The sequence below is a fragment of the Hemitrygon akajei genome, chromosome 11 (assembly GCF_048418815.1).
Source record: "Hemitrygon akajei chromosome 11, sHemAka1.3, whole genome shotgun sequence".
Lineage (NCBI taxonomy): Eukaryota > Metazoa > Chordata > Chondrichthyes > Myliobatiformes > Dasyatidae > Hemitrygon > Hemitrygon akajei.
Genome location: NC_133134.1, coordinates 135,817,390 through 135,843,793, shown reverse-complemented (window position 1 = coordinate 135,843,793; position 26,404 = coordinate 135,817,390). Strand labels below are relative to the sequence as shown.

The window sequence follows — 26,404 nt, the reverse complement described above, 5'->3', positions numbered from 1 at the left end:
AGACTGATTCAAGCTGCCAAGAAGATTCCAGATTCACAATTGTTTAATGTCATTTCCTGTACACAAGTGTTTCCTGTACAAAATAATTGTTACTCCAGATCTGAAGCATCACAAAAAACCAACAAAAATAAAGAACACAATAATTATTATAATAAAGACACAATAAATATAAATACTTAAAGTAGTTCATGTACATAGATTAAATGTATGTCCGTAAGTGACATTAGGCTGTACATAAGGTGACTGAAGGGAAGTAATAAAGTAATAGAGTATTGGTAGAGTTAACAGATGGAGATGTTGATCAGCTTTACTGCTTGGGAAACGTAACTGTTTTTGAGTTTGGTGGTCCCGGTGTGGATGGTACATAGCCTTCTCCCTGAAGGGAGCGGGACATGCACTCACTGAGCAGGATGTGTGGGATCATTCATGATGCTACTGGCCTTTTTTCAGCATTTTCTGTATATATGTCCTTGATGGCAGGGAGGCTGGTGCCAGTGATGCGTTCGGCAGTTTTGACTGTCCGTTGTAGAGCCTTTCTGTATGCAGCAGTGCAGTTTCTCTACCAAACAGTGATGCAGCTTGTTAGAATGCTCTCCACCGCACATTTGTAGAATGACCATAAGACCACAAGATATAGGAGCAGAATTAGGCCATTTGGCCCATCGAGTCTGCTCTACCATTTCATCATGGCTGATCTATTTCCCTCTAAGCTCCAATCTCTTGCCTTCTTCATGCCCTGACTAATCAAGAACCTATCAACCTCTGCCTTAAGTATATCCAATGACTTGATGTCAGTCACCTGTGGTAATGAATTCCACAGATTCGTCACTCTCTGGCTAAAGAAATCCCTCCTCATCCCTGTACTGAAAGGTGGTCCCTCTATTCTGAGGCTGTGCCCTTGAGTCCTACACACCTGCACCATAGGAAAGATCCTCTCCACATCCACTCTATCAAGGCCTTTCAACATCCAATAAGTTTCAATGAGATACCCACCCTCATTCTTCTGAATTCCAGTGAGTACAGGCTGAGAGCCACCAAACACTCCTCATATGACAAGCCTTTCAATCCTGAAATAATTTTTGCAAACATCCTTTGAACCCTCTCCAATGTCAAATACCCTTTAATAAAGGACCAAACACTGCTCATAATGTTCCAAGTGAGGCCTCAATGGTGCTTTATAAAGTTTCAACATGACATCCTTACTTTTATATTTTGGTCCTATCAAAATGAATGCTAACATCGTATTTGCTTTCCTCACCACCAACACAACCTGCAAATTAACCTTTAATGAATCCTGCATGAGGATTCCCAAGTCCCTCTGCACCTCACATTTTTGAACATTCTATCCATTTAGAAAATAGTCTATGCTTTTATTTCTTCTTCCAAACTGCATGATGCTACACTTCCCAACACTGTATTCCGTCTGCCACTTCTTTGCCCACTCTCCTAATCTGTCTAAATCCTTCTGTTGCCTCTCTGCTTCCTTAACACTATTTGCCCCTTCTCCTATTTGTATATTGTCCATAAACTTGGCCACAGAGCCATCAATTTCATCATCCAAATCATTGACATATAACATTAAAAGAAGCGGTCCCAACACAGACTCCTTTGGAACACTACTAGTCACCAACAGCTAACCAGAAAAGGCTCCCTTTATTCCCACACTTTGCCTCCTGCTAATCAGACAAATTGCTCTATCCATGCTAGTATTTTTCTTGTAATACCATGAGCTCTGATCTTGTTTAGCAGCCTCATGTGTGCACTTTGTCAAAGGCCTTCTAAAAATCCAAGTACATAGCATTGGATTCTCCTTTGTCTACCCCGCTTGTTACTTCTTCAAGAATTCCAATAGATTTGTCAGACAAGATTTTCCCTTAAGGAAACTATGCTGACTTTGGCCTATTTTATCATGTGCCTCCAAGTACTCTGAAACATCATCCTTAAAATTAACTCTTGTTAAGGATGATATTGATTACTATTGATGGTGAGGACGTCAATGTGGTAAGGTCCTACAAGTGCCTGGGGGTGCAACTGGACAACAGGCTTGAGTGGAACACCAACACAAAGACCGTGTACAAGAAGGGCTAGAGTCACATCTACTTCCTGAGGAGACTGAGATCCATTGTAGTATGCAGACCTCTTCTTCAAATATTCTACCAGTCTGTTGTCACCAGTACAATCTTCTATGCGATGGTGTGCTGGGGCAATGGCATCAACGTGGATAATGCCAACAGACTCAATAATCTGATTAGAAATGCTGTCTCTGTTATAGGAGTCAAAATGGACATACTGGAGGTTGTGGTAGAACAAAGAACCCTTCAGAAAATCCCGGCAATTCTGGACAATGTCTCACACACTCTGCATGCCACTTTGGCTGAACAGAGAAGAGGTTTCAGTGATAAACTAAAACAGCTGTGCTGCTCCAAAGAGCTCTAAGTGAGATCATTCTTACCCTCAGTCATTAGGCTTTATAAGTCAACCTATTGTCAGGGAAGTGATGACCCCCCCCCCCCATTAGATTATTTTAACCTCTGTTTAACCTCCGTTTAGTTCTGTTTATCACACCCTGCTATCACAGACATCCCGTGTAATACTGCGCAATACTACCATCGCTTCTTATCTGGATGGTGTGAATGTGTACCATTACTGTATAATATTTTGGTAATTCATGCACTGCCATCTTATTAGTGTGAGGTTGTAAATCTTGTAATCTTTGGCCAAGTGCAAAATAAGATGTACAAAAGTTCCAAGTCAAAGGCTACAGTTACTTCATCAGGTAACTGAACAGAGCACCCCAGTGTATGAATTAAGCAAAAGTAAGGTAACTTATTTATTATTCTTATTTCTTCTCTTCTAATATTTGTATATCTATGCACATGTAATACCACAGTGATACTGTAATTTCCTTTGCGATCAATAAAGTTATCTATCTATCGTGACTCCAAGATCTTCCTAACCAGAGGTCAGACTTCTTGAACTATAATTTCCTTTCCTCTGCCCTTCTTGAAGAGTGAAGTGCCATTTGCAATATTCCAGTCCTCTTCTGGAACTATGACAGAATCTTTTGATTCTTGAAAGGTTATTACTAATGCTTTCACCATCTATTCAGCCACCCATTTCAAAATCCTGGGCTGTAGACCATCTGGTCCAGGTGATTTATCTAACTTCAAACATTTCAGTTTCCCAGCACCTTCTCACTAGTAATGGCAACTTCACTTATTTCTGTCCTCTGACACTCTCACACTTCTGACATACTGCTAGTGTCTTCCACAGGGAAGGCTGATGCAATAATACTTCATCAGTTCATCTGCCATTTCCTTGTCGCACATTACTACCTCTCCAGCATCATTTTCCGGTGGTCCGATAGCTACTATTCCCTCTCTTTTACTCTTCATATATCTGAAAAAACTTTTGGTATTCTCTTTGATATTACTGGCTAACTTACCTTTGTGTTCCATTTTTGCCTTCTTTATGACGTGAATTTGGATGTGTAAAGTCCAGCTCTCTTCAGCCTCCTCATAAAACTAGAGGCACTGGTGAGTTTTCTTGACTGTGTTGGATGTGGTCTGGGATTATGAGAGGTTGTGTGTGATGTGTTCAGTCAGGAGTTCGAAACTGCTTGCAATTTCCACTGATGTGCAGCCGATGTAAAAGGGACTGCGAGTGGTGCAAGTTCTCCTAAAGTCGATAACCATCTCCTTTGTCTTTGCAGGGGTGGAGTTGGATGATTGCGACAGGTGATTGATAGATAGAGGAGAGAGGGGAGAGGGAGAGGGAGAGGATAAAGAAAAAACAATAATGGATGGAGCAACGTGGGAGGGGAAAATGATAGAGAAGTACTGGAGGGAAATATACAAGAACCTGAAGTGCTACTATAGCTGGATTCAGATAAATAAATAAGGGGAGAATGAGAACAACTTCTTTCTTCCCACCAATGCTGCTCAAACTGCTGAGGTCTTCGAGTAGACGATTGTTGGGACTGAACTAGATTTTTGAAATTCAGCAGTAATGTGGGTTTAGACTGGTGTTGGCACTTTTTACTGCTGTTGTGCTGCATGAGTGCATCCTCCTGGTATCCAGTGAGACATTGTGAACTTTCAGAATTCTCGAGTTTCTGGCTGACAGCAATCCACAGAACCTGCACTGATTTAAATCTGGTGTATTAGTGTGATGCCAATGAAAGTTAATGGAAGAAATCAGCTGCCTGGAAAAAGGCAAGCAGAGCTTTATATTTGATATAAATTGATTTAAGTATCCAAAATTGTATTTAGTTACCTGGTTTAATTTTTAGTTAATGTTTTTCAGGATTTCTATTGTTTGTGTTTGTCAAGCTGACTGTTGACTCCCAATGAGTAGTGCCAGCTAGTTGTTCTGAGGTAACTTTAACATTGCACTGCACCACACTGATAAGGGCTGCTCAGAGAGCTTTCATGAAGAAGCCAACTACTACTTATCAACCAATTGGTGACCTCCATGCTATGCTATGTTCATTATGGTCCCAGACTCTACTTTTGCTGCCAATGTTTGAAAGAAACTTGCAAATTTCTTCTGGGACAAGCAGAAGCACTAGGACTCTACCGTGGTTCATGTACCCCACTGTGGAAGGTGGTCAGTTCCAATGTACATCTGTACCCAGCTAGGACCTCTCTGCTTTTGGATCCCACAGTGGTAGCTGTACATAGAGCATCCTCATGGCCTTCAGAATGACACACAGTTCCCAACGGCAAGCAACAACTTTACTGCACTAGAGAATTGCATGCCTTTTCACTAGGACCTTTAAAGAGTCGAGACCCAAGCTGCCTCCGGTCAAAGTACTCCACTGTCATCAGAGGGAGGTGTTTTCCACCTGATCCTCAGCACTCATGTGAAGACAAGGCCAGTTCTATTGCACAAAATCATACATAATTGCATCTCTCAGTGTACTGCTTCAACATGTAAACACAGTAAAATACTCTTCCATTTTAACAAACAAAATTAGAGTAACAAGATTTATATAATCACATGTTTTATCAAGTTCAAGTTTAATTGTCATTCAACCATACAAGAATACTGATGCATTAGAACCAAATGAAACAGCATACACAAAGTACACTGCAGATACTTCACTGGTGAGTCTGTTGGGGTCATCTATTGCATCTGGTGCTCCCGGTGTGGCCTCCCCTACATCGGTGAGACCTGACGCAGATTAGGGGATCGCTTCGTCGAGCACCTACACTCCATCAACCACAACAGACAGGATCTCCCGGTTGCCACTCACTTCAACTCTCCTTCACATTCCCATTCGGATATGTCCATACATGGCCTCCTCTACTGCCATGATGAGGCCAAACTTCAGTTGGAGGAGCAACATCTCATATTCCGTCTGGGTAGTCTCCAGCCCCTTGGTATGAACATCGAATTCTCCAACTTCCGGTAATTCCCTCCCTCTCCCTTCCCCCATCCCACTTTCACTCTGTCTCCTCTTCTAGCTGCCTACCACCTCTCATGACTCTGCCTTCTTCTACTACCCATAGTGCTTTCCCCTTAGATTCCTTCTTCACCTCTCCTGCCTCTCCCCTCCCTGCTTCCCCTCCCCCACCCCTTGATCTTTCCTCTGACTGGTTTTCCACCCTCCCCCCACCTTCTTTAGTCCTGACGAAGGGTCTCGACCTGAAATGTTGACTGCTTCTTTCAACTGATGCTGCCCGACCTGCTGAGTTCATCCAGCTTTTTTGTACGTCTTGAAATGAAACAGCATTACTCTTATCATGAATGGCAGGCAGAAGCATGTGGTATGAAGGATTCTCTTGAATATGTGATTGTTTTTACTGGCTAAGCACAGATGTTAATCACAAATCTTTAGTCTGGTCAGGTTTCCCCATCAACTGACATGGAAACCAAAACTGGCACAGAGTGCAAAGGCAGCTCCATTTCAAATGGCTGCGTGCCCAGGATTCACATTTGCCAGTCATAAATACATAACGCAGTCAATGTGAGAATTATCCAAATTGGATTAAACAATCTAACCTCATTACAACAGCTGCTAACTTACTGAAAATGGAACAAGTTGGCTAGAGATTGTCATTCACTGTCAACTTTAATTGCTGCACATCTTTCAATGTATTGAAATGGTTTGGAGTATTTGTATCTGTGTTTGTTGTTTATTTAATAAAGTATGCTACTTGAATCAAATCTTCACATACAGCCAGCACAGAAGCCTAGGATACAGGCTTCCTTCCTTATCTCACCTGCGGTGATTATGGTAATAGGTCTATTTCTCTTATAACCAGTAGCTTGCTGTATATCATGGCAAATCCTGAGACACATTCAGCTGTACACAGTGGTGTGTCTCCATGGTTGGCAGATATCAGAATCAATCAGCAAATAAATATGATTTCTCTATTGCATCAGAATGGCTCTCAATTGATGCAGGCTGAGCAGAAACAGAACATGCTGAAAAAACTCAGCAACCAGTGGCATTATTCGAAAGAGTACAGATTTAGAGCAGAGTTTAAACTATTCACCAGCTCAGACAAAGAGACTTCAAACCAAAATGATTCCAGTGATGACCTCCCTCATGAATGTTAGAAGACGTCAGTAAGGGAAGTATTTAATCATTGCAGAATTATCCTGATGAAACATTCTAAAATTATAGCAGCAACCAGAAACAAGTAAGCCAGTAACTAACCCTTGTCTTGCAACAAAATAGATATGATCTAGAACACTTTGCCAGGAGTAATAGTACAGCAGAGCCAATTGTAGGATTCAAAAGGGAACTGCATAGGAACGAAGCTGCAGACGCATGGGAAAGTCAGTGTTCTGGTACTAGCTGGTAAGCTCTTACATGAATTGGTACACACTTAAAAGGACAATTGGTCTTCTTTAATATTAATCATTTTGTGATACTTGTGTGTTCGCACAATTCAATGGGTATTCAACAATGGATAGTGCTCTTATGGTTGCAGATCTGAATGGAAAAGTTAAATAAAAGTACAGGGTTTAATTTTATAAAATAAGGCGGCAAGTATTCCAGCTGAACCTGAGTTGTGTGGTTGCAGTAAGTTTATGCAGCCAGGGATATCAGATTTTAGACTCCACATAAGACCTTAAGACACAATAGCAGAATTAGGCCAATTGGCCCATAGAGTTTGCTCCACTAGTCCAATATGGCTGATTTATTATTTCTCTCAAACCTATTCTCGTACGTTATCCCCATATTCTGTGATGCCCTTACTAATCAGAACCTATCAGCCTTCACTTTAAATATACGTAATGACATGGCCTCCACAGCTGTCTGTGCCAATGAATGCCACAGTTTCACCACCCTTTGGCTAAAGGAATATTATGTTCTAAAGGGATATTTTTGTATTCTAAGGCTGTGCGCTCTGGTCCTAGACTCACTAATATAGGAAGCATTCTCTCAATGTCTACTCTAGGCCTTTCAAAAGTTGATACTTTTCAATATTTGATACATTTCAATGATATTTCCTCATTCTTCTAAACTCCAGTGAGTACAGGCCCAGATCCATCAAACACTCCTCATATGCTAACCCTTTCATTCTCAGGATAATTCTCATGAACTCTTCTGGACCCTCTCCAATGCCAACGTATCCTTTTTTAGATAAGGGGCCCACAACTGCTCACACCCAGCTGATGGAACTGCAATCTCATCAATGCCTTATAAAACCTCAACATTACATCCTTGCTTTTATGTGATGTATGCCAGACTACCCACACCCATATCTAAAGATGTCTATTGTCAAAAGCTGAAACATTATGAAACAACTATCAATTTTTGATTTTACTAGATAAAGGTGAGTTGGGTATGGGCAGAAGAATTACTGTGAGAGCAAGCAACATTTTTCAATGAGGATTTGTCATAGAAATCTTTTTCTGAAAAAGGCTTCAAAGTTCAAAGTAAACTTATAAACATAGTACATCTCTGTCACCAAATGCAAACCTGAGATCTGTTTTCTTGCAGACTTACTCAGTAAATCCAAGAACCATAATAGAATCAATGAAAGACAAAACCCAACAGGATGGACAAGTAACCAGTGTTCAAAAGACAACAAACTACAAATATCAAAGAAGAAAAAAATGACTGACTGAATGAATGAATGAATGAATGAATGAATAAATAAATAAATAAATAAATAAGCAAGCAAGCTATAAATATCAAAAACTGTCCTTGAGCCTTTGAAAGTGAGCCTATAGAAAATCTGCTGATGCTGGAAATCCAAACAACACATATAAAATTCAGTCTAGGTAGCATCTATTGAAAAGAGTACAGTCAACGTTTCAAGCCAAGATCCTTCAGCAGCACCTGTTTACTCTTTTCCATAGGCGCTGTGTGACCAGCTGAGTTCCTCCAGTGTTTTGTGTGTGTTCCATAGGTTATGGGAACAATTCAGTGATGGGACACATGAAGTTGAGTGCAGTTGCCCCACTGGTTCAAGAGCCTAATAGTTGAGGGGTAATAACTGTTCTTGAACTTGGTGGTGTGAGTCCTGAGTTTCCTGGTCCTTTTTCCTGAGAACAACAGCGAGAAGGGAGCATGACCTGGGTGGTGGGAGAACCCTGATGATGGATGATGCTTTCCTGCGACAGTAATCCATGTAGATGTGCTCAATGGTGCCTTCATATTAATATTTGTATTTATATATTATAACAGGCCATGATTCCAGAGCCTTAGGAATTTCAGACAACCAGTTATTGATCAGTGAAGTAAATGCTGTTGAGATGATTATAAGCTAGTAGATAACATATTTTCAAAATCCAAGAAACTTACCTGCATGAAACCAGACCCTCACTTTTAGCCAACTTTCTATCTTTCCCCATCCCCAGAGTCAAATACATTCAGCAGATTTCTTCTCACACTAAAAATACTATCTCTTTATACATGATAAGCTATTGTGCAAAAAACAGCAGATCACAACATATAACTTTTGACTGGAAACTCATACTTCCTGATGTCCCAGAGAAAATCTATGCATCTGTTCTTCTCCCTCCACTGATCCTGTCACCAGTACCACACTCCCCATGCACACATACACTTACTCTAAGTGAATGACTCCATAAAAATTCATTAAGATATTGTAGAGACAGGTTTATTCTGAGCAGACCTTTTAATTGTAAATTTTATTTGACACAGAACTACAATTCCTCTTGTAATTTAATGTAACTGATATTTCACTGGGAGAAGGTGTTTTGTTAGATCAACTTTTATACAAATATTGCATGATCTTTGTAAAGGAATTTAAGTTCCATGGTCTGAGAACAGGACATTCGATCCTCCAAATTACAGCAAAGTTACTCAATGTGCTGATTTAACTATCCCCTTATTAAAGAATGTACTAGTTTTTAACTGAAAATTTCACATAATTATGAATAGTAAAATGTACCTGGTTGGTAAAATGTTGGAGAGAGCTCCCTGGCAATTGCCCTTGCAATACTGGATTCATTGTTTGCAGCAAGGGAAGCGTGATCTGCTGCTTCAGCCTTTGTTTTAGCATGTGAAGACCTGAAGGGAAGAGTTAAAGGTCCTTATAAATTAAGACTTCAAAACACAAACTGCATACAAAATCCACTGACACTTATAAAGTATACAATATTAGTCCCAAGATGCAGATGTTGATTTCTCCAAAACTTCAATAGACTTCCATGTGAGTAACACTTATTTTATTCTCCCTATGAGATACAACATGGTAAAAGGGCTTTCCTCACAAGCCTGTGCCGTCAACTACACCCACATGATCAATTAACCTCCTATCCTGTATACCTTTAGAATTTAGGAGAAATACAGAGCACCAGGAGGAAAGCCATGTTGTCATACAGAAAATGTACAAACTCTTTACAGCTAGCAGCAGAATTAAACTCGGGCCGCTGGCACTATAACTACATTATACTAACTGTTACACTACTTTGCCACCCAAAAGGTATTCCCGGAAAAAGTTTAACTGTCATTTTTCCGTCTCTATTTGAGGCGGAACCATGTGAGGAACTATATGAGAAAACAAACAATATATAGTGCACAGGGAACTTATTGTGAAAAACTGTTTCCTTAATAAAAATGTTGTGTGGCATCAAAGTCGATATTAACCTTAGTAACTAACTTCCAGTAGGTTTCTGTGGAGAAGTAACAGAAGATTTATCCATGTCAAGACAGTAGGAAAAGTATTTTTTAACAGATATAAAATGACAACTTGTAGGTCATTAAAGCCTGAATTGCTCTTCTTTCATGGGTAGAAGTTTGCTATATTTTCTTTCACATAGTTTTAATGTTAGTTTTTTTGAAATAAGTTGCTGCCACGAGCCTACTAATATTGGATGTACTTTTACACACAGCCACTCTTCAGCTCTGCACCAGGGATGACTGACATTAGAACCACAAACCCACTGCCCAGAGTACTATATTTGCATTGTCTGTTTGAGCTCAAATCCAAATTTTAAAACATCAGACTAAGCCTGGCATATTTCAGAGTTCATACATCAGAAAGAAGTAGTTAACAAGGCATCTTGAAGGTATTTATAAAGAATCAATGTAGTGGATATTTAGTAAAATGAAACATACAAAATTAAGATAATATCGATCCTGAAATCTGAAATTAAATAGAAAATGTCATAGATACTTTCTAGGTCTTAGTAAGTTTGGCAAGTTTGTGGATAGCATGGAAGGCAGACAAAGAATACAGCACGATATAGATCACTTGGAGATATGAGTAGAGAGCTGGCAGATGGAGTTTAACCCAGATAAATGTGAGGTGTTGCACCTTGGTAGGGCAAATGCAAGGATACAGTACACTGTTAAGGTCAAGACCCTTCACAGTGTTGCTGAACAGAGAGATCTTGGGATCTAAGTTCATCAATCCATGAAAGTGACTACACAAGTCAATAAAATGGTTAAGAAAGCTCATGGAATGTTTGTTTTTATTAGTACAGTCACTGAGTGCAAAAGTCAAGAGGTTATATTGCAACTTTATAAAACTCTAATTAGGCCAGATCTGGAGTATTGCATACAGTTCTGGTCACCCCACTATAGGAAGGATGTTGAGGCTTTGGAGAGGGTGCAGAAGAGGTTTACCAGGATGCTGCCTGGTTTAGAGGGCGTGTGCTATCATGCAAGACTGGACAAATTTAGTTTGCTTTCTTTAGAGCAGCAGAGACTGAGGGGGGATTTGATAGAGGTTTAAGGTTATGAGAGGCATAGAGTAGACAGTGAATAACTTTTTCCCCCAGGGAGAAGTGTCTAATACTAGAGGGCATGCATTAAAGGTGGGGGGGTTAGGTTCAACTGGGATATGGGGGCAAGGTTTTTCTACTCAGAGAGTAGTGAATGGCTGGAATACACCGCCTGGTATGGTAGTAGAGGCAAAATATATTAGAAGCTTTTAAGAGACGTTTAGCTAGGCACATGAATATGAGGAAGATGGAGGGATATGGACTTTGTGTATGAAGAGGGATTTGTTTTTGGGGTTTTTGATTTACTTTTTAGCTGGTTCGGCACAAAAATTGTGGGCTGAAGGGCCTGTCCTGTGCTGTACTGTTCTATATTCTATGTCAGGTAGCATCTTTGGGAATAGAGAAATGGGGAATAATTAATGTTTTCAGCATTCACAGTAATACTCCTTTGGTAATTTCTGGTTAAAACCTTGCCTCTCAGAAACGTAATCAAACCAGTCTCTTGCTTCTTTACCTTTGCCATTATGACCACGATCACTCCTATTTAACACTTCATGTGTTTTCCTACCTATTTTAGATCTCTTTTCACCTCCTCTCTCCCTGCTCACCATGTACTTCAAAGACTGACTAACTTTGTCAGGTCTGCTAAAACATCACCAACCAGATACAGTATGTTAACTGTTCTGCTCCCTTCACGTACACTGGCTGGCCTACAAAAATACCATGATATTTAAATAAAGGGTCAGATAATTTGTTGACCAAAATCTCAGCTTGATATAAGTACCTGCCTGCACTAAATATTTCAGGATACACAGAGCAGATACAGCCCCAATACCTGGGAGACCAATGCAAGGCACAAGAAGGCTTCAAGCATTAAATACAAAAGTGCTTCCCCAGAAGACCTTAACATCTTTGATTGTACACCATTATTAATGAATTTTGTATTTGTTTTTAGATTACTAATAGCAATGCAATCAAACACTGTTCAACAGAAGTATTTAACTAATGTTAATTAAAGACTTCAATATACCAGTAAATAATTAAAACATTAAAATTAAATAAACTAGCTATCCAGGCAAGCCTTGTTTAAGTTTAACCCCTTTTTAAATGGATTGATTTCTGGTTCTTATGCCAGCCAGCCCTAGAGAAAAGCAGATGGGCTGCAAGTAAAGTCTCTCCAGCCCATCCCTCGGTATGGAACTCAAATGGCAAGTTACACAGTGGAGGAGGGCCACCATTCAACTTCCAGCTATTCTGACTATCATGTTTGACCATACACAGGCAGAAGTGTTTTCCCTGGTAGTCTAAGTGTTAGGATTCGGTGCTTTCACTGCTGCAGCACAGGTTTGTTTTCAGTCAGAAAACACTGTTTAATGGTCTCTTACAGCTCAGGATTTTCTGGAGTTCAGAGTTCAATTCCAGCGCCATTCTGTCAGGGCATTCCCCATGGAATGCATGGGTTTTCTTGAGGTGCATTTGCACAAGAGGTCAATGACACAGTTGTACAGCTGGTGTTGGAAGAGGGACTTAGTTATGGGAATTGTTACTACATTTAACACCTACATTTGCAGTATTTTAATGGAGCACCACGGTAGCATAGCGATTAGTGCAACATTGTTACAGTTTGGGGAGTTGGAGTTCGGAGTTCAACTTTGGTGTCCTCTGTATGTACATCCGCCCCATGGAATAAATGGGTTTTCTCCAGGTTCTCTGGTTGCCTTACACAGTCCAAAGATGAACCAGCTGGGTTAATTGCTCATTGTCAAAGGTCCTGCAGGTAGGTTAGGGTTAAATCAGAGTTGTCAGGGGTTGCTGGTGGAGCAGCTCAAAGAGCCAGAAGGGCCTATTTCACGTTGTGTCTCTGAAAGGAATAAATGAAGTCACAGCAAATAGCATACAGCCTGCGGTTTCCCATAATATCACTCACTAGCTAAAGACAAGGGCCATCTGGCTCAGTATTATTTAATTTACACTGAATACATCAAAGTAATAAATCAGTATTCCAGGCTATAGATCGCAAAAGAATAGAAGTAGTCGTTATACTACAACTTTAATCTACATTGAGACCGTCTTTGTACATATATTTACACAAATTAGAACTGCAGATCATTTAAAAGCAATTATAATGATTTACAGTTCATATAAGAATTTCAATTTTATTGATACACTACTTGGGCTGATGATTAAAATTACTTCACCAACATTTTCACACAACATGACCAGATACAGGAAAACTTCTATCCTACAGGTTTGCACCACTATCCGAAGGTAGAGCATTCTTATGATACGGTTTGTAAGCCAAAATGTTGTAAAGTGAAGAAACAATTACTATTTATTTAAATGGGAAAAATTTGTGAGCGTTCGCAGACCCAAAAAATAACCTACCAACTCATGCCGAATAACACATAAAACCTAAAATAACAGTAAAATACAGTAGAACAATATAGTAAAAGCAGGAATATATGATAAATACACAGCCGAAATAAAATAGAAATATTGTTCTGCAACCATTGCAGCACTGTCCACCGTAGTGAAAATCTCACGCGAGGGCTCTCGGCAGAAACACTCGACGCGAGGGCTCTCGGCAGAAACACTCGACGCGAGGGCTCTCGGCAGAAACACTCGACGCGAGGGCTCTCGGCAGAAACACTCAGCGCGAGGGCTCCCGGCAGAAACACTCAACACAAGAGCTCTCGGCAGAAACACTCGACGCGAGGGCTCCCGGCAGAAACACTCGACGTGAGGGCTCCCGGCAGAAACTCTCGACACGAGGGCTCCCGGCAGAAACTCTCGACGCGAGGGCTCCCGGCAGAAACTCTCGACGCGAGGGCTCTCGGCAGAAACACACGGCTCGAGGGCTCTCGGCAGAAACACTGGGCGCGAGAGCTCCCGGCAGAAACTCTCGACGCGAGGGCTCTCGGCAGAAACACACGGCTCGAGGGCTCTCGGCAGAAACACTGGGCGCGAGGGCTCTCGGCAGAAACACTCGACTCGAGGGCGCTCGGCAGAAACACTGGACGCGAGGGCTATCGGCAGAAACACTCGACGCGAGGGCTCTCGGCAGAAACACACGACGCGAGGGCTCTCGGCAGAAACACTCGACGCGAGGGCTCTCGGAAGAAACACTGGACGCGAGGGCTCTCGGCAGAAACACTTGACGCGAGGGCTCTCGGCAGAAACACACGGCGCGAGGGCTGTCGGCAGAAACACTGGGCGCGAGGGCTCTCGGCAGAAACACACGGCGCGAGGGCTCTCGGCAGAAACACTGGGCGCGAGGGCTCTCGGCAGAAACACTGGGCGCGAGGGCTCTCGGCAGAAACACTGGACGCGAGGGCTCTCGGCAGAAACACTCGACGCGAGGGCTGTCGGCAGAAACACTCGACGCGAGGGCTCTCGGCAGAAACACTCGACGCGAGGGCTCCCGGCAGAAACACTCGACGCGAGGGCTCTCAGCAGAAACTCTCGACGCGAGGGCTGTCGGCAGAAACACTCGACGCGAGGGCTCCCGGCAGAAACACTCGACGCGAGGGCTCCCGGCAGAAACACAGTGCAAGAGCTCTCATCAGAAACACTCGACGCGAGGGCTCCTGGCAGAAACACTCGATGCGAGGGCTCTCGGCAGAAACACACGACGCGAGGGCTCTCGGCAGAAACACTCGACGCGAGGGCTGTCGGCAGAAACACTCGACGCGAGGGCTCCCGGCAGAAACACAGTGCAAGAGCTCTCGTCAGAAACACTCGACGCGAGGGCTCTCGGCAGAAACACTGGCCGCGAGGGCTCTCGGCAGAAACACTCGACGCGAGGGCGCTCGTCAGAAACACACGACACGAGGGCTCTCGGCAGAAACACTCGACGCGAGGGCTCTCGGCAGAAACACTCGACGCGAGGGCTCTCGGCGGAAACACTGGACGCGAGGGCTGTCGGCAGAAACACTCGACGCGAGGGCTCTCGGCAGAAACACTGGGCGCGAGGGCTCTCGGCAGAAACACTGGACGCGAGGGCTCTCGGCAGAAACACACGACGCGAGGGCTCTCGGCAGAAACACACGACGCGAGGGCTCCCGGCAGAAACACTCGACGCGAGGGCTCTCGGCAGAAACACTCGACGCGAGGGGTCTCGGCAGAAACACTCGACGCGAGGGGTCTCGGCAGAAACACTCGACGCGAGGGCTCCGGGCAGAAACACTCGACGCGAGGGCTCTCGGCAGAAACACTCAACGCGAGGGCTCTCGGCAGAAACACTGGGCGCGAGGGCTCCCGGCAGAAACACAGTGCAAGAGCTCTCGTCAGAAACACAGTGCAAGAGCTCTCGTCAGAAACACAGTGCAAGAGCTCTTGTCAGAAACCCTCGACGCGAGTGCTCTCGGCGGAAACACTCGACACAAGAGCTCTCGGCAGAAACACACGACGCAAGGGCTCTCGGCAGAAACACTCGACGTGAGGGCTCTCGGCAGAAACACTGGGCGCGAGGGCTCTCGGCAGAAACACTCGACGCGAGGGGTCTCGGCAGAAACACTCAACACAAGAGCTCTCGGCAGAAACACTCGACGCGAGGGCTCCCGGCAGAAACACTCGACGTGAGGGCTCCCGGCAGAAACTCTCGACACGAGGGCTCCCGGCAGAAACTCTCGACGCGAGGGCTCCCGGCAGAAACTCTCGACACGAGGGCTCCCGGCAGAAACTCTCGACGCGAGGGCTCCCGGCAGAAACTCTCGACGCGAGGGCTCTCGGCAGAAACACACGGCTCGAGGGCTCTCGGCAGAAACACTGGGCGCGAGAGCTCCCGGCAGAAACTCTCGACGCGAGGGCTCTCGGCAGAAACACACGGCTCGAGGGCTCTCGGCAGAAACACTGGGCGCGAGGGCTCTCGGCAGAAACACACGACGCGAGGGCTCTCGGCAGAAACACTCGACGCGAGGGCTCTCGGAAGAAACACTGGACGCGAGGGCTCTCGGCAGAAACACTTGACGCGAGGGCTCTCGGCAGAAACACACGGCGCGAGGGCTGTCGGCAGAAACACTGGGCGCGAGGGCTCTCGGCAGAAACACACGGCGCGAGGGCTCTCGGCAGAAACACTGGGCGCGAGGGCTCTCGGCAGAAACACTGGGCGCGAGGGCTCTCGGCAGAAACACTCGACGCGAGGGCTGTCGGCAGAAACACTCGACGCGAGGGCTCTCGGCAGAAACACTCGACGCGAGGGCTCCCGGCAGAAACACTCGACGCGAGGGCTCTCAGCAGAAACTCTCGACGCGAGGGCTGTCGGCAGAAACACTCGACGCGAGGGCTCCCGGCAGAAACACAGTGCAAGAGCTCTCATCAGAAACACTCGACGCGAGGGCTCCCGGCAGAAACACTCGATGCGAGGGCTCTCGGCAGAAACACACGACGCGAGGGCTCTCGGCAGAAACACTCGACGCGAGGGCTGTCGGCAGAAACACTCGACGCGAGGGCTCCCGGCAGAAACACAGTGCAAGAGCTCTCGTCAGAAACACTCGACGCGAGGGCTCTCGGCAGAAACACTGGCCGCGAGGGCTCTCGGCAGAAACACTCGACGCGAGGGCGCTCGTCAGAAACACACGACACGAGGGCTCTCGGCAGAAACACTCGACGCGAGGGCTCTCGGCAGAAACACTCGACGCGAGGGCTCTCGGCGGAAACACTGGACGTGAGGGCTCTCGGCAGAAACACACAACGCGAGGGCTGTCGGCAGAAACACTCGACGCGAGGGCTCTCGGCAGAAACACTGGGCGCGAGGGCTCTCGGCAGAAACACTGGACGCGAGGGCTCTCGGCAGAAACACACGACGCGAGGGCTCTCGGCAGAAACACACGACGCGAGGGCTCCCGGCAGAAACACTCGACGCGAGGGCTCTCGGCAGAAACACTCGACGCGAGGGCTCTCGGCAGAAACACTCGACGCGAGGGGTCTCGGCAGAAACACTCGACGTGAGGGCTCTCGGCAGAAACACTCGACGCGAGGGCTCTCGGCAGAAACACTTGACGCGAGGGCTCTCGGCAGAAACACCGGACGCGAGGGCTCTCGGCAGAAACACAGTGCAAGAGCTCTCGTCAGAAACACTCGGCGCGAGGGCTCTCGGCAGAAACACACGACGCGAGGGGTCTCGGCAGAAACACTCGACGCGAGGGCTCTCGGCAGAAACACTCGACGCGAGGGCTCCGGGCAGAAACACTCGACGCGAGGGCTCTCGGCAGAAACACTCAACGCGAGGGCTCTCGGCAGAAACACTGGGCGCGAGGGCTCCCGGCAGAAACACAGTGCAAGAGCTCTCGTCAGAAACACAGTGCAAGAGCTCTCGTCAGAAACACAGTGCAAGAGCTCTTGTCAGAAACCCTCGACGCGAGTGCTCTCGGCGGAAACACTCGACACAAGAGCTCTCGGCAGAAACACACGACGCGAGGGCTCTCGGCAGAAACACTCGACGTGAGGGCTCTCGGCAGAAACACTGGGCGCGAGGGCTCTCGGCAGAAACACTCGACGCGAGGGGTCTCGGCAGAAACACTCGACGCGAGGGCTCCCGGCAGAAACACTCGACGCGAGGGGTCTCGGCAGAAACACTGGGCGCGAGGGCTCCCGGCAGAAACACTCGACGCGAGGGCTCCCGGCAGAAACACTCGACGCGAGGGCTCTCGGCAGAAACACTGGACGCGAGGGCTCTCGGCAGAAACACTGGACGCGAGGGCTCTCGGCAGAAACACTCGACGCGAGGGCTCTCGGCAGAAACACTGGACGCGAGGGCTCTCGGCAGAAACACTGGACGCGAGGGCTCTCGGCAGAAACACTCGACGCGAGGGCTCTCGGCAGAAACACACGACGCGAGGGCTCTCAGCAGAAACACTCGACACAAGAGCTCTCGGCAGAAACACACGGCGCGAGGGCTCTGGGCAGAAACACTCGACGTGAGGGCTCTCAGCAGAAACACTCGACACAAGAGCTCTCGGCAGAAACACACGGCGCGAGGGCTCTCGGCAGAAACACTCAACGCGAGGGCTCTCGGCAGAAACACTGGGCACGAGGGCGCTCGGCATAAACACTCGACGCGAGGGCTCCCGGCAGAAACACAGTGCAAGAGCTCTCGTCAGAAACACTCGACGCGAGGGCTCTCGGCAGAAACACTCGACGCGAGGGCTCCCGGCAGAAACACTCGGCGCGAGGGCTCCCGGCAGAAACACACGACGCGAGGGCTCCCGGCAGAAACACAGTGCAAGAGCTCTCGTCAGAAACACAGTGCAAGAGCTCTTGTCAGAAACCCTCGACGCGAGGGCTCCCGGCAGAAACACTCGACGCGAGGGCTCCCGGCAGAAACACAGTGCAAGAGCTCTCGTCAGAAACACAGTGCAAGAGCTCTTGTCAGAAACCCTCGACGCGAGGGCTCCCGGCAGAAACACAGTGCAAGAGCTCTTGTCAGAAACACCCGACGCGAGGGCTCCCGGCAGAAACACAGTGCAAGAGCTCTCGTCAGAAACACAGTGCAAGAGCTCTTGTCAGAAACCCTCGACGCGAGTGCTCTCGGCGGAATCACTCGACGCGAGGGCTCTCGGTGGAAACACCCGACGCGAGGTCTCTCGGTGGAAACACCGGACGCGAGTGCTCTCGGCGGTAACACCGGACACGAGGGCTCTCGGCGGAAACACTCGGCGCGTGGGCTCTCGGCAGAAACACCCGACGCGAGGGCTTTCGGCAGAAACACTCGACGCGAGGGCTCTCAGCAGAAACACAGTGCAAGAGCTCTCGTCAGAAACACTCGGCTCGAGGGCTCTCGGCAGAAACACACGACGCGAGGGCTCTCAGCAGAAACACTCGACGTGAGGGCTCTCGGCAGAAACACTCGACGCGAGGGCTCTCGGCAGAAACACTCGACGCGAGGGCTCTCAGCAGAAACACTCGACGTGAGGGCTCTCGGCAGAAACACACGACGCGAGGGCTCTCGGCAGAAACACTCGACGCGAGGGCTCTCGGCAGAAACACTCGACGCGAGGGCTCTCGGCAGAAACACACGACGCGAGGGCTCTCGGCAGAAACACTCGACGTGAGGGCTCTCGGCAGAAACACACGGCGCGAGGGCTCTCAGCAGAAACACTCGGCGCGAGGGCTCTCGGCAGAAACACTCGGTGTAAGGGCTCTCGGCAGAAACACTCTCTCTAGTAACCTTTAAGCTATGAAGTTGCCAAATCATGCCAAATGACATATAAAAATACACAGCCTATATAAAGTTGAAATAATGTATGTACAGTGTAGTTTCACTTACCGGAATTGGGAAGACAGCGAGCACACTGATGATGGTGCGTTCGGTTGTGTTGTCGGAGGTTGGGGTGGTGGGAGACTGGGGTGTCATCTCATTGTCGTCTGTTTCCATCAGGGCAGACAGGTCACCTTCTTCCATGTCTGCCTGCCTCGATGTCGAAGGTCGACATTTGTCGTCTCCTGTGGCTGATGTGGAAGGCTTGAAAAATGACAGTATGCTTGACTGCTCAGCCTCTCGCATTTTTCTATCACACAGTTCTTTGTAAGCACTCAAACCATCCTCCAAATATGCCCTAAACCTACATACCTTTTCAAAATTAAAGTCATACTTATCTGCAATCATTACAGCGTTGTCAATCACAGTGAAAATCTCACGCAATTGCTTCACGTTCAGTTCCTGGACGACTTCACTTTCGGTCCGTTCGCTTCTGCATTCAGTTTGGATTGTTATCCTTTCCTCTTGCAATTGTATCAGCTCTTCATCTGTCAGTTCTTGATCATGGAATGCCAAAACCTCTTCAACATCATCTTCGTCAACTTCTACAAAGCCAGCCTCCTTAGCCAAACTCACTATGTCCTTACTTGGCTCACCACGATCGAAACGCTTAATTATATCTGGTTCTACGCTAAGTGTAACTCCCTTACAAGCTCTTTTAGGCTTTTCTGATACTGTACCTTAGAACTCATCTTGCTAATGGATGCACAAAATAAATCGACATAATGCAGAGATGCTCACAGGCATGTGTTTAAGCAATACCGGCTAGAATGCAGTTCCTGGGGAGGCAGTGCCTTTTTTCGCACGTTGTCTTTTTTCATAACAGTGAAAACACCTTCTGTTAGCAAAAACAGGTAACTAATGTAGGTCTTTCGTAACAGCAAAGTGTCGTAAAGTGAACATTCAAAAAACGGGGGACACCTGTATATAAAATTGCTAATTGTTGATGATTACAAGTATCCTTATTTAGATTTGTAATTGTATTGTGTGTACAATAAATGGAAGTACATTTTAACTTACATTGGGCAGCCAAAAATAAATAAGTGAGAAGTCATTAATCCAAAATGGTTCCGCTATCGTCTGCAGTAGCTATCCTACTTACCAGTAGTAAGTTTAAACCTGCACCACATTGTATTTCACAGAAGGTATATTTATTTAAAGGGCAACTTGCTTTAATGTGCAGGTGGGAGAGGTAAAATCAAAAATACAAGCATATTTCATTCTAATCATCCATGTTCTCAATTTTAAAAAAATCATGGATGTTTTTTGAAAATCCTCTGCAAGAGAAGAAATATTTTGTTTGAAATACTTCTTGAAATTATTTTGGAATTTGATGAAAGAGCCCTGCATTATCGTCATTGAAGAGTTAACATTTGATTACTGATAGTGTTATCAGATTTGGACTTTTCAATGACACAATCAAAAACACAATAATAGTAAACATTGCACTTTATCAGTAAGTCATAATAATACTCGAGATTAGAGACTAAACTGCACACACTGCTCTTTAACATAATAGAAATAGCTATAGGCAGATTTTGCTGATTTTAGCAGGAAATCCACCTCTCCATAAAATTAGATGTACAGTGTTTATTGTTTGATGAGCAGCTTGATTAAGATACCAGAAAGTTGTTCACAAAAGAGGAACTGCTGGTTAAGATGTGCTTGCGTACAATACAATTTCAATCAACGTCTTCTGGATAAATCATGAAAATATATATTTCACTTCTCTTACATCTTTTACGTTTGTTTTTCATCTTGGATGTGATTCTGGAACTGTTGGAGCCTGTAACATGCAGTTGGAGATCTTTTGGGCATTGCAGCGCTCTGCAGTCTCTGAGGGGATTCTGGGAGGCAGAGGGGGCATGTGTGGGAACTTCGTGATCAGAAGGCTGCATGTCGATGTTCAACTTCACTTGGCCAATTAAAGTTTCCATTGTTTGCTGATTAAAGTGACAAGGGAGCTTGAAATGCCAGTGGCCTGCCTTTTTAATCACAAGTGAAAACACTCTGCTACAGAGAGGAAGAACGTTATCCAGGTTTTCTGCACTTTGGATGGGGATTTGAATTGTGGAATTTTTTTCAGTATTATCATTTTTTGTGTGTGGGAGAAGGGGATTTGGGGGTAGATGTGGCTGCTCTGTTTTTGTTATAAATTTTGTCTGAGAAATGACATTCTTTTCATGGCTATCTGGAGAAAAAGAATTTCAGAGTTGTATTTTTTTAGGCATCCGTTGGTCTCGTGAGACCATGGATTTGAGCCTTGGAAGGTTTCCAGGGCGCAGGTCTGGGCAGGGTTGCATGCCACCGATGTTGTCCAAGCGAAGGGCACTAGGACCCAAGCAGCTTGTCACCGGTGTCATCGCAGAGCAATGTGCTGTTAAGTGCCTTGCTCAAGGACAAAACACACTGCCTTAGCTGAGTCTCAAACCAGTGACCTTCAGGTTACTAGTCCGATGCCTTATCCACTAGGCCACGCGCCAACACAAGAGTTGTATACTTTGATAACAAATGAACCTTTGAAACGTTGAACAATGCAGCTGAATATCCAGCACAAGGACTATGGATATTATGTTCCCATTTAGGAACACAGTCTGAAAACCATTTCTTTTGATCATCTTCAAAATAAAATATCAGGGAAAACATTCACAACTATGGACCAGGAATCAGTGTGAGGAACGATGCAGCACCTCATGCCCCTGATAAATAGTAGCATCCACTTTTGAGACTGATTGATTCTAGATAAGATATTTTTGATCTTTTCCTTTATCTTGAGAGGACAAAATAAACTTTTCCAGCCCTTTGTATCCACCATTAAACAAACTGTTGAAAGATACACATGAAAATCTCAGAAATAACAAATATTCAGTTTACATGTCATACAGTCATTTTAAATTACCTACAATGCAAATTAAATCTATTCTGTCTCTCTTTCCCCAGGATCTGAGATACTATGTTGAATTAGGAACATTACAGTTTCTTTGATTAATGATACAGTATATTTCACCTGTTATCATCTGTAGATTAAAAAGTAGTGATCCAGTTGAATCTTATGAAAATTGTTATTTATTAGGAAAAACCATTATAAAATACTTAATCCCTTTGAAATACAAAAAGAAAATCTATTCAACAATAAAGTGCTAATAATGGTTAAAACTCCAAATTGGATTGCTAACTTGAACAGAATACTGTGGATACATTGTTCTGGCCAAATCAACTGGCTTCTCTAAGTGCACTTGAACATGCATCATCTACACCCCAGGCTACTGTGGGAGGTGAGGGAGGAGATTGCTGAGCCTCTGGCAGTGTTCTTTGCATCATCAATAGGGACGGGAGAGGTTCCAGAGGATTGGAGGGTTGCAAATGTTGTTCCTTTATTCAAGCAAGGGAGTAGAGATAGACCAAGAAATTATAGACCAGTGAGTCTTACTTCAGTGGTTGGTAAGCTGATGGAGAGGATCCTGAGAGGCAGGACTTATGAACATTTGGAGAGGTATAATATGATATGGAATAGTCAGCATGGCTTTGTCAAGGGCAGGTCGTACCTTATCAGCCTAATTGAATTTTTTGAGGATATTACTAAACATATTGATGAAGGAAGAGCAGTAGACGTAGTGTATATCTACTACACTACCCCATTCAAGGTACCCCATGCAAGGCTTATTGAGAAAGTAAGGAGGCATGAGATCCAAGGGGACACTGTTTTACGGATCCAGAACTGGCTTGGCCACAGAAGGCAAAGAGTGGTGGTACACGGGTTATATTCTGTATGGAGGTCGGTCACCAGTGGAGTGCCTCAGGAATCTGTTCTGGGACCCTTACTCTTTGTGATTTTTATAATGACTTGGATGAGGAAGTGAAGGGATGGGTTAGTAAGTTTGCTGATGACACAAAGGTTGGAGATGTTGTGGATAGTGTTGAGGGCTGTCAGAGGTTACAGCGGGACATTGATAGGATGTAAAACTGGGTTGAGAAGTGGCAAATGGAGTTCAACTCAGATAAGTGTGAAGTGGTTCATTTTGGTAGGTCAAATATGATGGCAGAATATAGTATTAATGGTAAGACTCTTGACAGTGTGGAGGATCAAGAGGATCTTGGGGTTCGAGTCCATAGGACGCTCAAAGCAGCTGCACAGGTTGACTCTGTGGTTCAGAAGGCATATGGTGTACCGGCCTTCATCAATCGTGGAATTGAATTTAGGAGCCAAGAGGTAATGTTGCAGCTATATAGGAACCTGGTCAGACCCCACTTGGAGTACTGTGCTCAGTTTTGGTCACCTCACTACAGGAAGGATGTGGAAGCCATAGAAAGGGTGCAGAGGAGATTTACAAGGATGTTGCCTGGATTGGGGAGCATGCCTTATGAAAACAAGTTGAGTGAACTCAGCTTTTTCTTCTTGGAGCAACGGAGGATGAGAGGTGACCTGATAGAGGTGTATAAGATGATGAGAGGCATTGATCGTGTGAATAGTCAGAGGCTTTTTCCCAGGGCTCAAATGGTTGCCACAAGAGGACACAGGTTTAAGGTGTTGAGGAGTAGGTACAGAGGAAATGTCAGGGGTAAGTTTTTTACTCAGAGAGTGGTGAGTGCATGGAATGGGCTGCCGGCAAATGTGGTGGAGATGGATACGAGAGGGTCTTTTAAGAGACTTTTAGATAGGTACATGAAGCTTAGAAAAATAGAGGGCTATGGGTAAGACTAGTAATTTCTAGGGTAGTGACTTGTTCGGCACAACCTTGTGGGACGAAGAGCCTGTATTGTGCTGTAGGTTTTCTATGTTTCTATGTTACACAAAATCTTCCAAGACCTATTGAAAAGACAAGCTGGCTTTAGCCAAGAAACCTGCTGTCTGTAAAAAAAAAATCAGGTCAGTAATTGCTATTTGTGCTTCAGACTATTTTAAAAGAGGATAGTATTCATTTGTTTACTGACATTAACCAGTAACTCTCCCCGATTCTCCTATCATCCACCTATACAAAGGGCTACTTGCAGTAGTCAATTGACTTACCAACTAATGAGTCCTTAGAACATTGGAGGAAACTGAAGTACCAAGGAAAACCAGATGGTCATGGAGAACAAACTTCACACAGGCAGCGTTTGTCTCAAGATCAAACTCAGCTCATTGTAGCTGTGAGTAATACCACAACTTATTTTGGTAAAGTTATCCAGTTAGAAAGGGGTAAATCGGAGGCTGATCAGCATTGATTTGGTGGGCTGAAAGGTCTGTTTCTGTCTGCTTTTTTTCTATGACTTGTTTCTTGAATAAACTGATGCTCTGAAAAGGTGCTCTGAAGCTCACAGAAGGTGATGCTTCAGAGGCAGGGGTTCAATTGCAAGGCTGGCATACTGCATTGTTGGCAGATAAGAATGCGAAGCACATAAGAATTATGCTCATTACTATCCCACTAAAATAAAAGAATGAGCTCAATATATAAGCTTTCATGAATAAAGAAAGACACAATTGCAGGTAACAAACATATTATATATAATGTTTGTTAAGGAACATTAAGCACCATGTTAAAGAACTGGAGCTGCAGTTTGATGACTTTCAGATCATATGGAAGAATAAGGAGGTGATAAGTGAGGGTAACTTCCTCCCTGTAGCTCCTAAGTTGCAGGAGGTAGGCCCTGAGTGACTGTCAGAAGAAGGAAAGGGAACAGGCAGCCAACACAGAATACTCCTGTGGGTGTTTCTCACAATCATAAATATATTACTTTACTGCTTTGGTTACTGTTGTGGGGTGGGGGGGGGGGAAGCTGCAACAACTAGATCTCTGGCACTGAGTCTGTCTCTGTGGTTCAGAAGGGAAGGAGAAGAGGAGTGCAGTAGTGATAGGGGATTCCATAGTTAGAGGAGCAGCAAGGAGATTTTGTAGACATGAAAGTGATGCCCGTATGGTTTGTTTCCTCCCAAATGCCAGGGTCAGCATGTCCACAGCACTCTAAAGGGGGAAGGGAAGCAGCCAAAAATCATGGTACTGTACAGTCTGGGACTAACAATAAAGGTGGGAAAAGGGAGGAGGTCCTGGAGAAAGAATATAAGGAATTAAGTAAAAAGTTTTAAAGCAGAACCTCCAGGTTAGTAATCACTGGATTGCTGCCTGTGCCACGTGCCAGTGAAGGTAAGAATAAGATTGCTAGGCAGTTGAATGCTTGGCTGAGGAACTGGTGCAGGGAGCAGGGTTTCAGATTTCTGGATCATCGGGATTCCTGCTGGAGAAGATATGACCTGTACAAAGAGGACACATTACTACTGAATCCGAGGGGGACCAATATCCTTGCGGGCAGTTTTGCTGGGGCTATTTAGGAAGGATTTAAACTAACTTTGCAGGGAGATAGGAACCAGATTGTTACGGTAGTTGGCATATAAGTAGATGCAGCCTGTAGAGACTATGGAAGGACAGGCAGATGAAGGGCAAAATTGCAGTCAGTGGGGTGAGTTTAAGTACGACATGGGGGGAGAATTGAAAAGCATGGTAAACACAGGACTGAGGGTGTTATATTTGAATGTACACAGTATACAGAATAAGGAAGATGATCTTGCTGCATAGCTAGAGATTGGCAGGTATGACGTTATGAGCATCACTGAGTCGTGGGTGAAAGAATGTCATAGTCGGGAGTTTAACATCCAAGGATACACATTATATTGAAAGGACAGGCAGGTATGCAGATGGAGTGGGGTGGCTCTGTTGGTAAAAATGAAATCAAATCTTTAGAAAGAGGTGACATAGGATCAGAAAATGTAGAATCCTTGTTGGTACAATTAAGAAACTGCAAGGGTAAAATAACCCTAATGGGAGTGATATATAAGCCTCTGAACAGCAGCCAAGATGTGGGATTACAGCAGGAGATAGAAAAGGCATGTAAAAATGGGAATGCTACAATAGTCATGGGTGATTTCAATATGCAGACTGGGAAAATCAGGTTGGATCGCATGAGAGGGAATTTGTAGAATGCCTTTGAAATGGCTTTTTAGAGCAGCTTATGGTT

At 45.1% G+C, this 26,404-nt stretch overlaps 1 protein-coding gene across 1 annotated transcript in view; it reads right to left on the bottom strand.

The window, feature by feature from the left end:
• The window catches only part of jph2 (junctophilin 2), a 140,592-nt gene that overhangs the window by 18,046 nt on the left and 96,142 nt on the right, over positions 1 to 26,404 (bottom strand). The window contains exon 3 of the mRNA XM_073061743.1: positions 9,381 to 9,499. Within this exon, the coding sequence (XP_072917844.1) occupies positions 9,381 to 9,499 (119 nt within the window). The remainder of the gene's footprint in view (positions 1 to 9,380; positions 9,500 to 26,404) is intronic.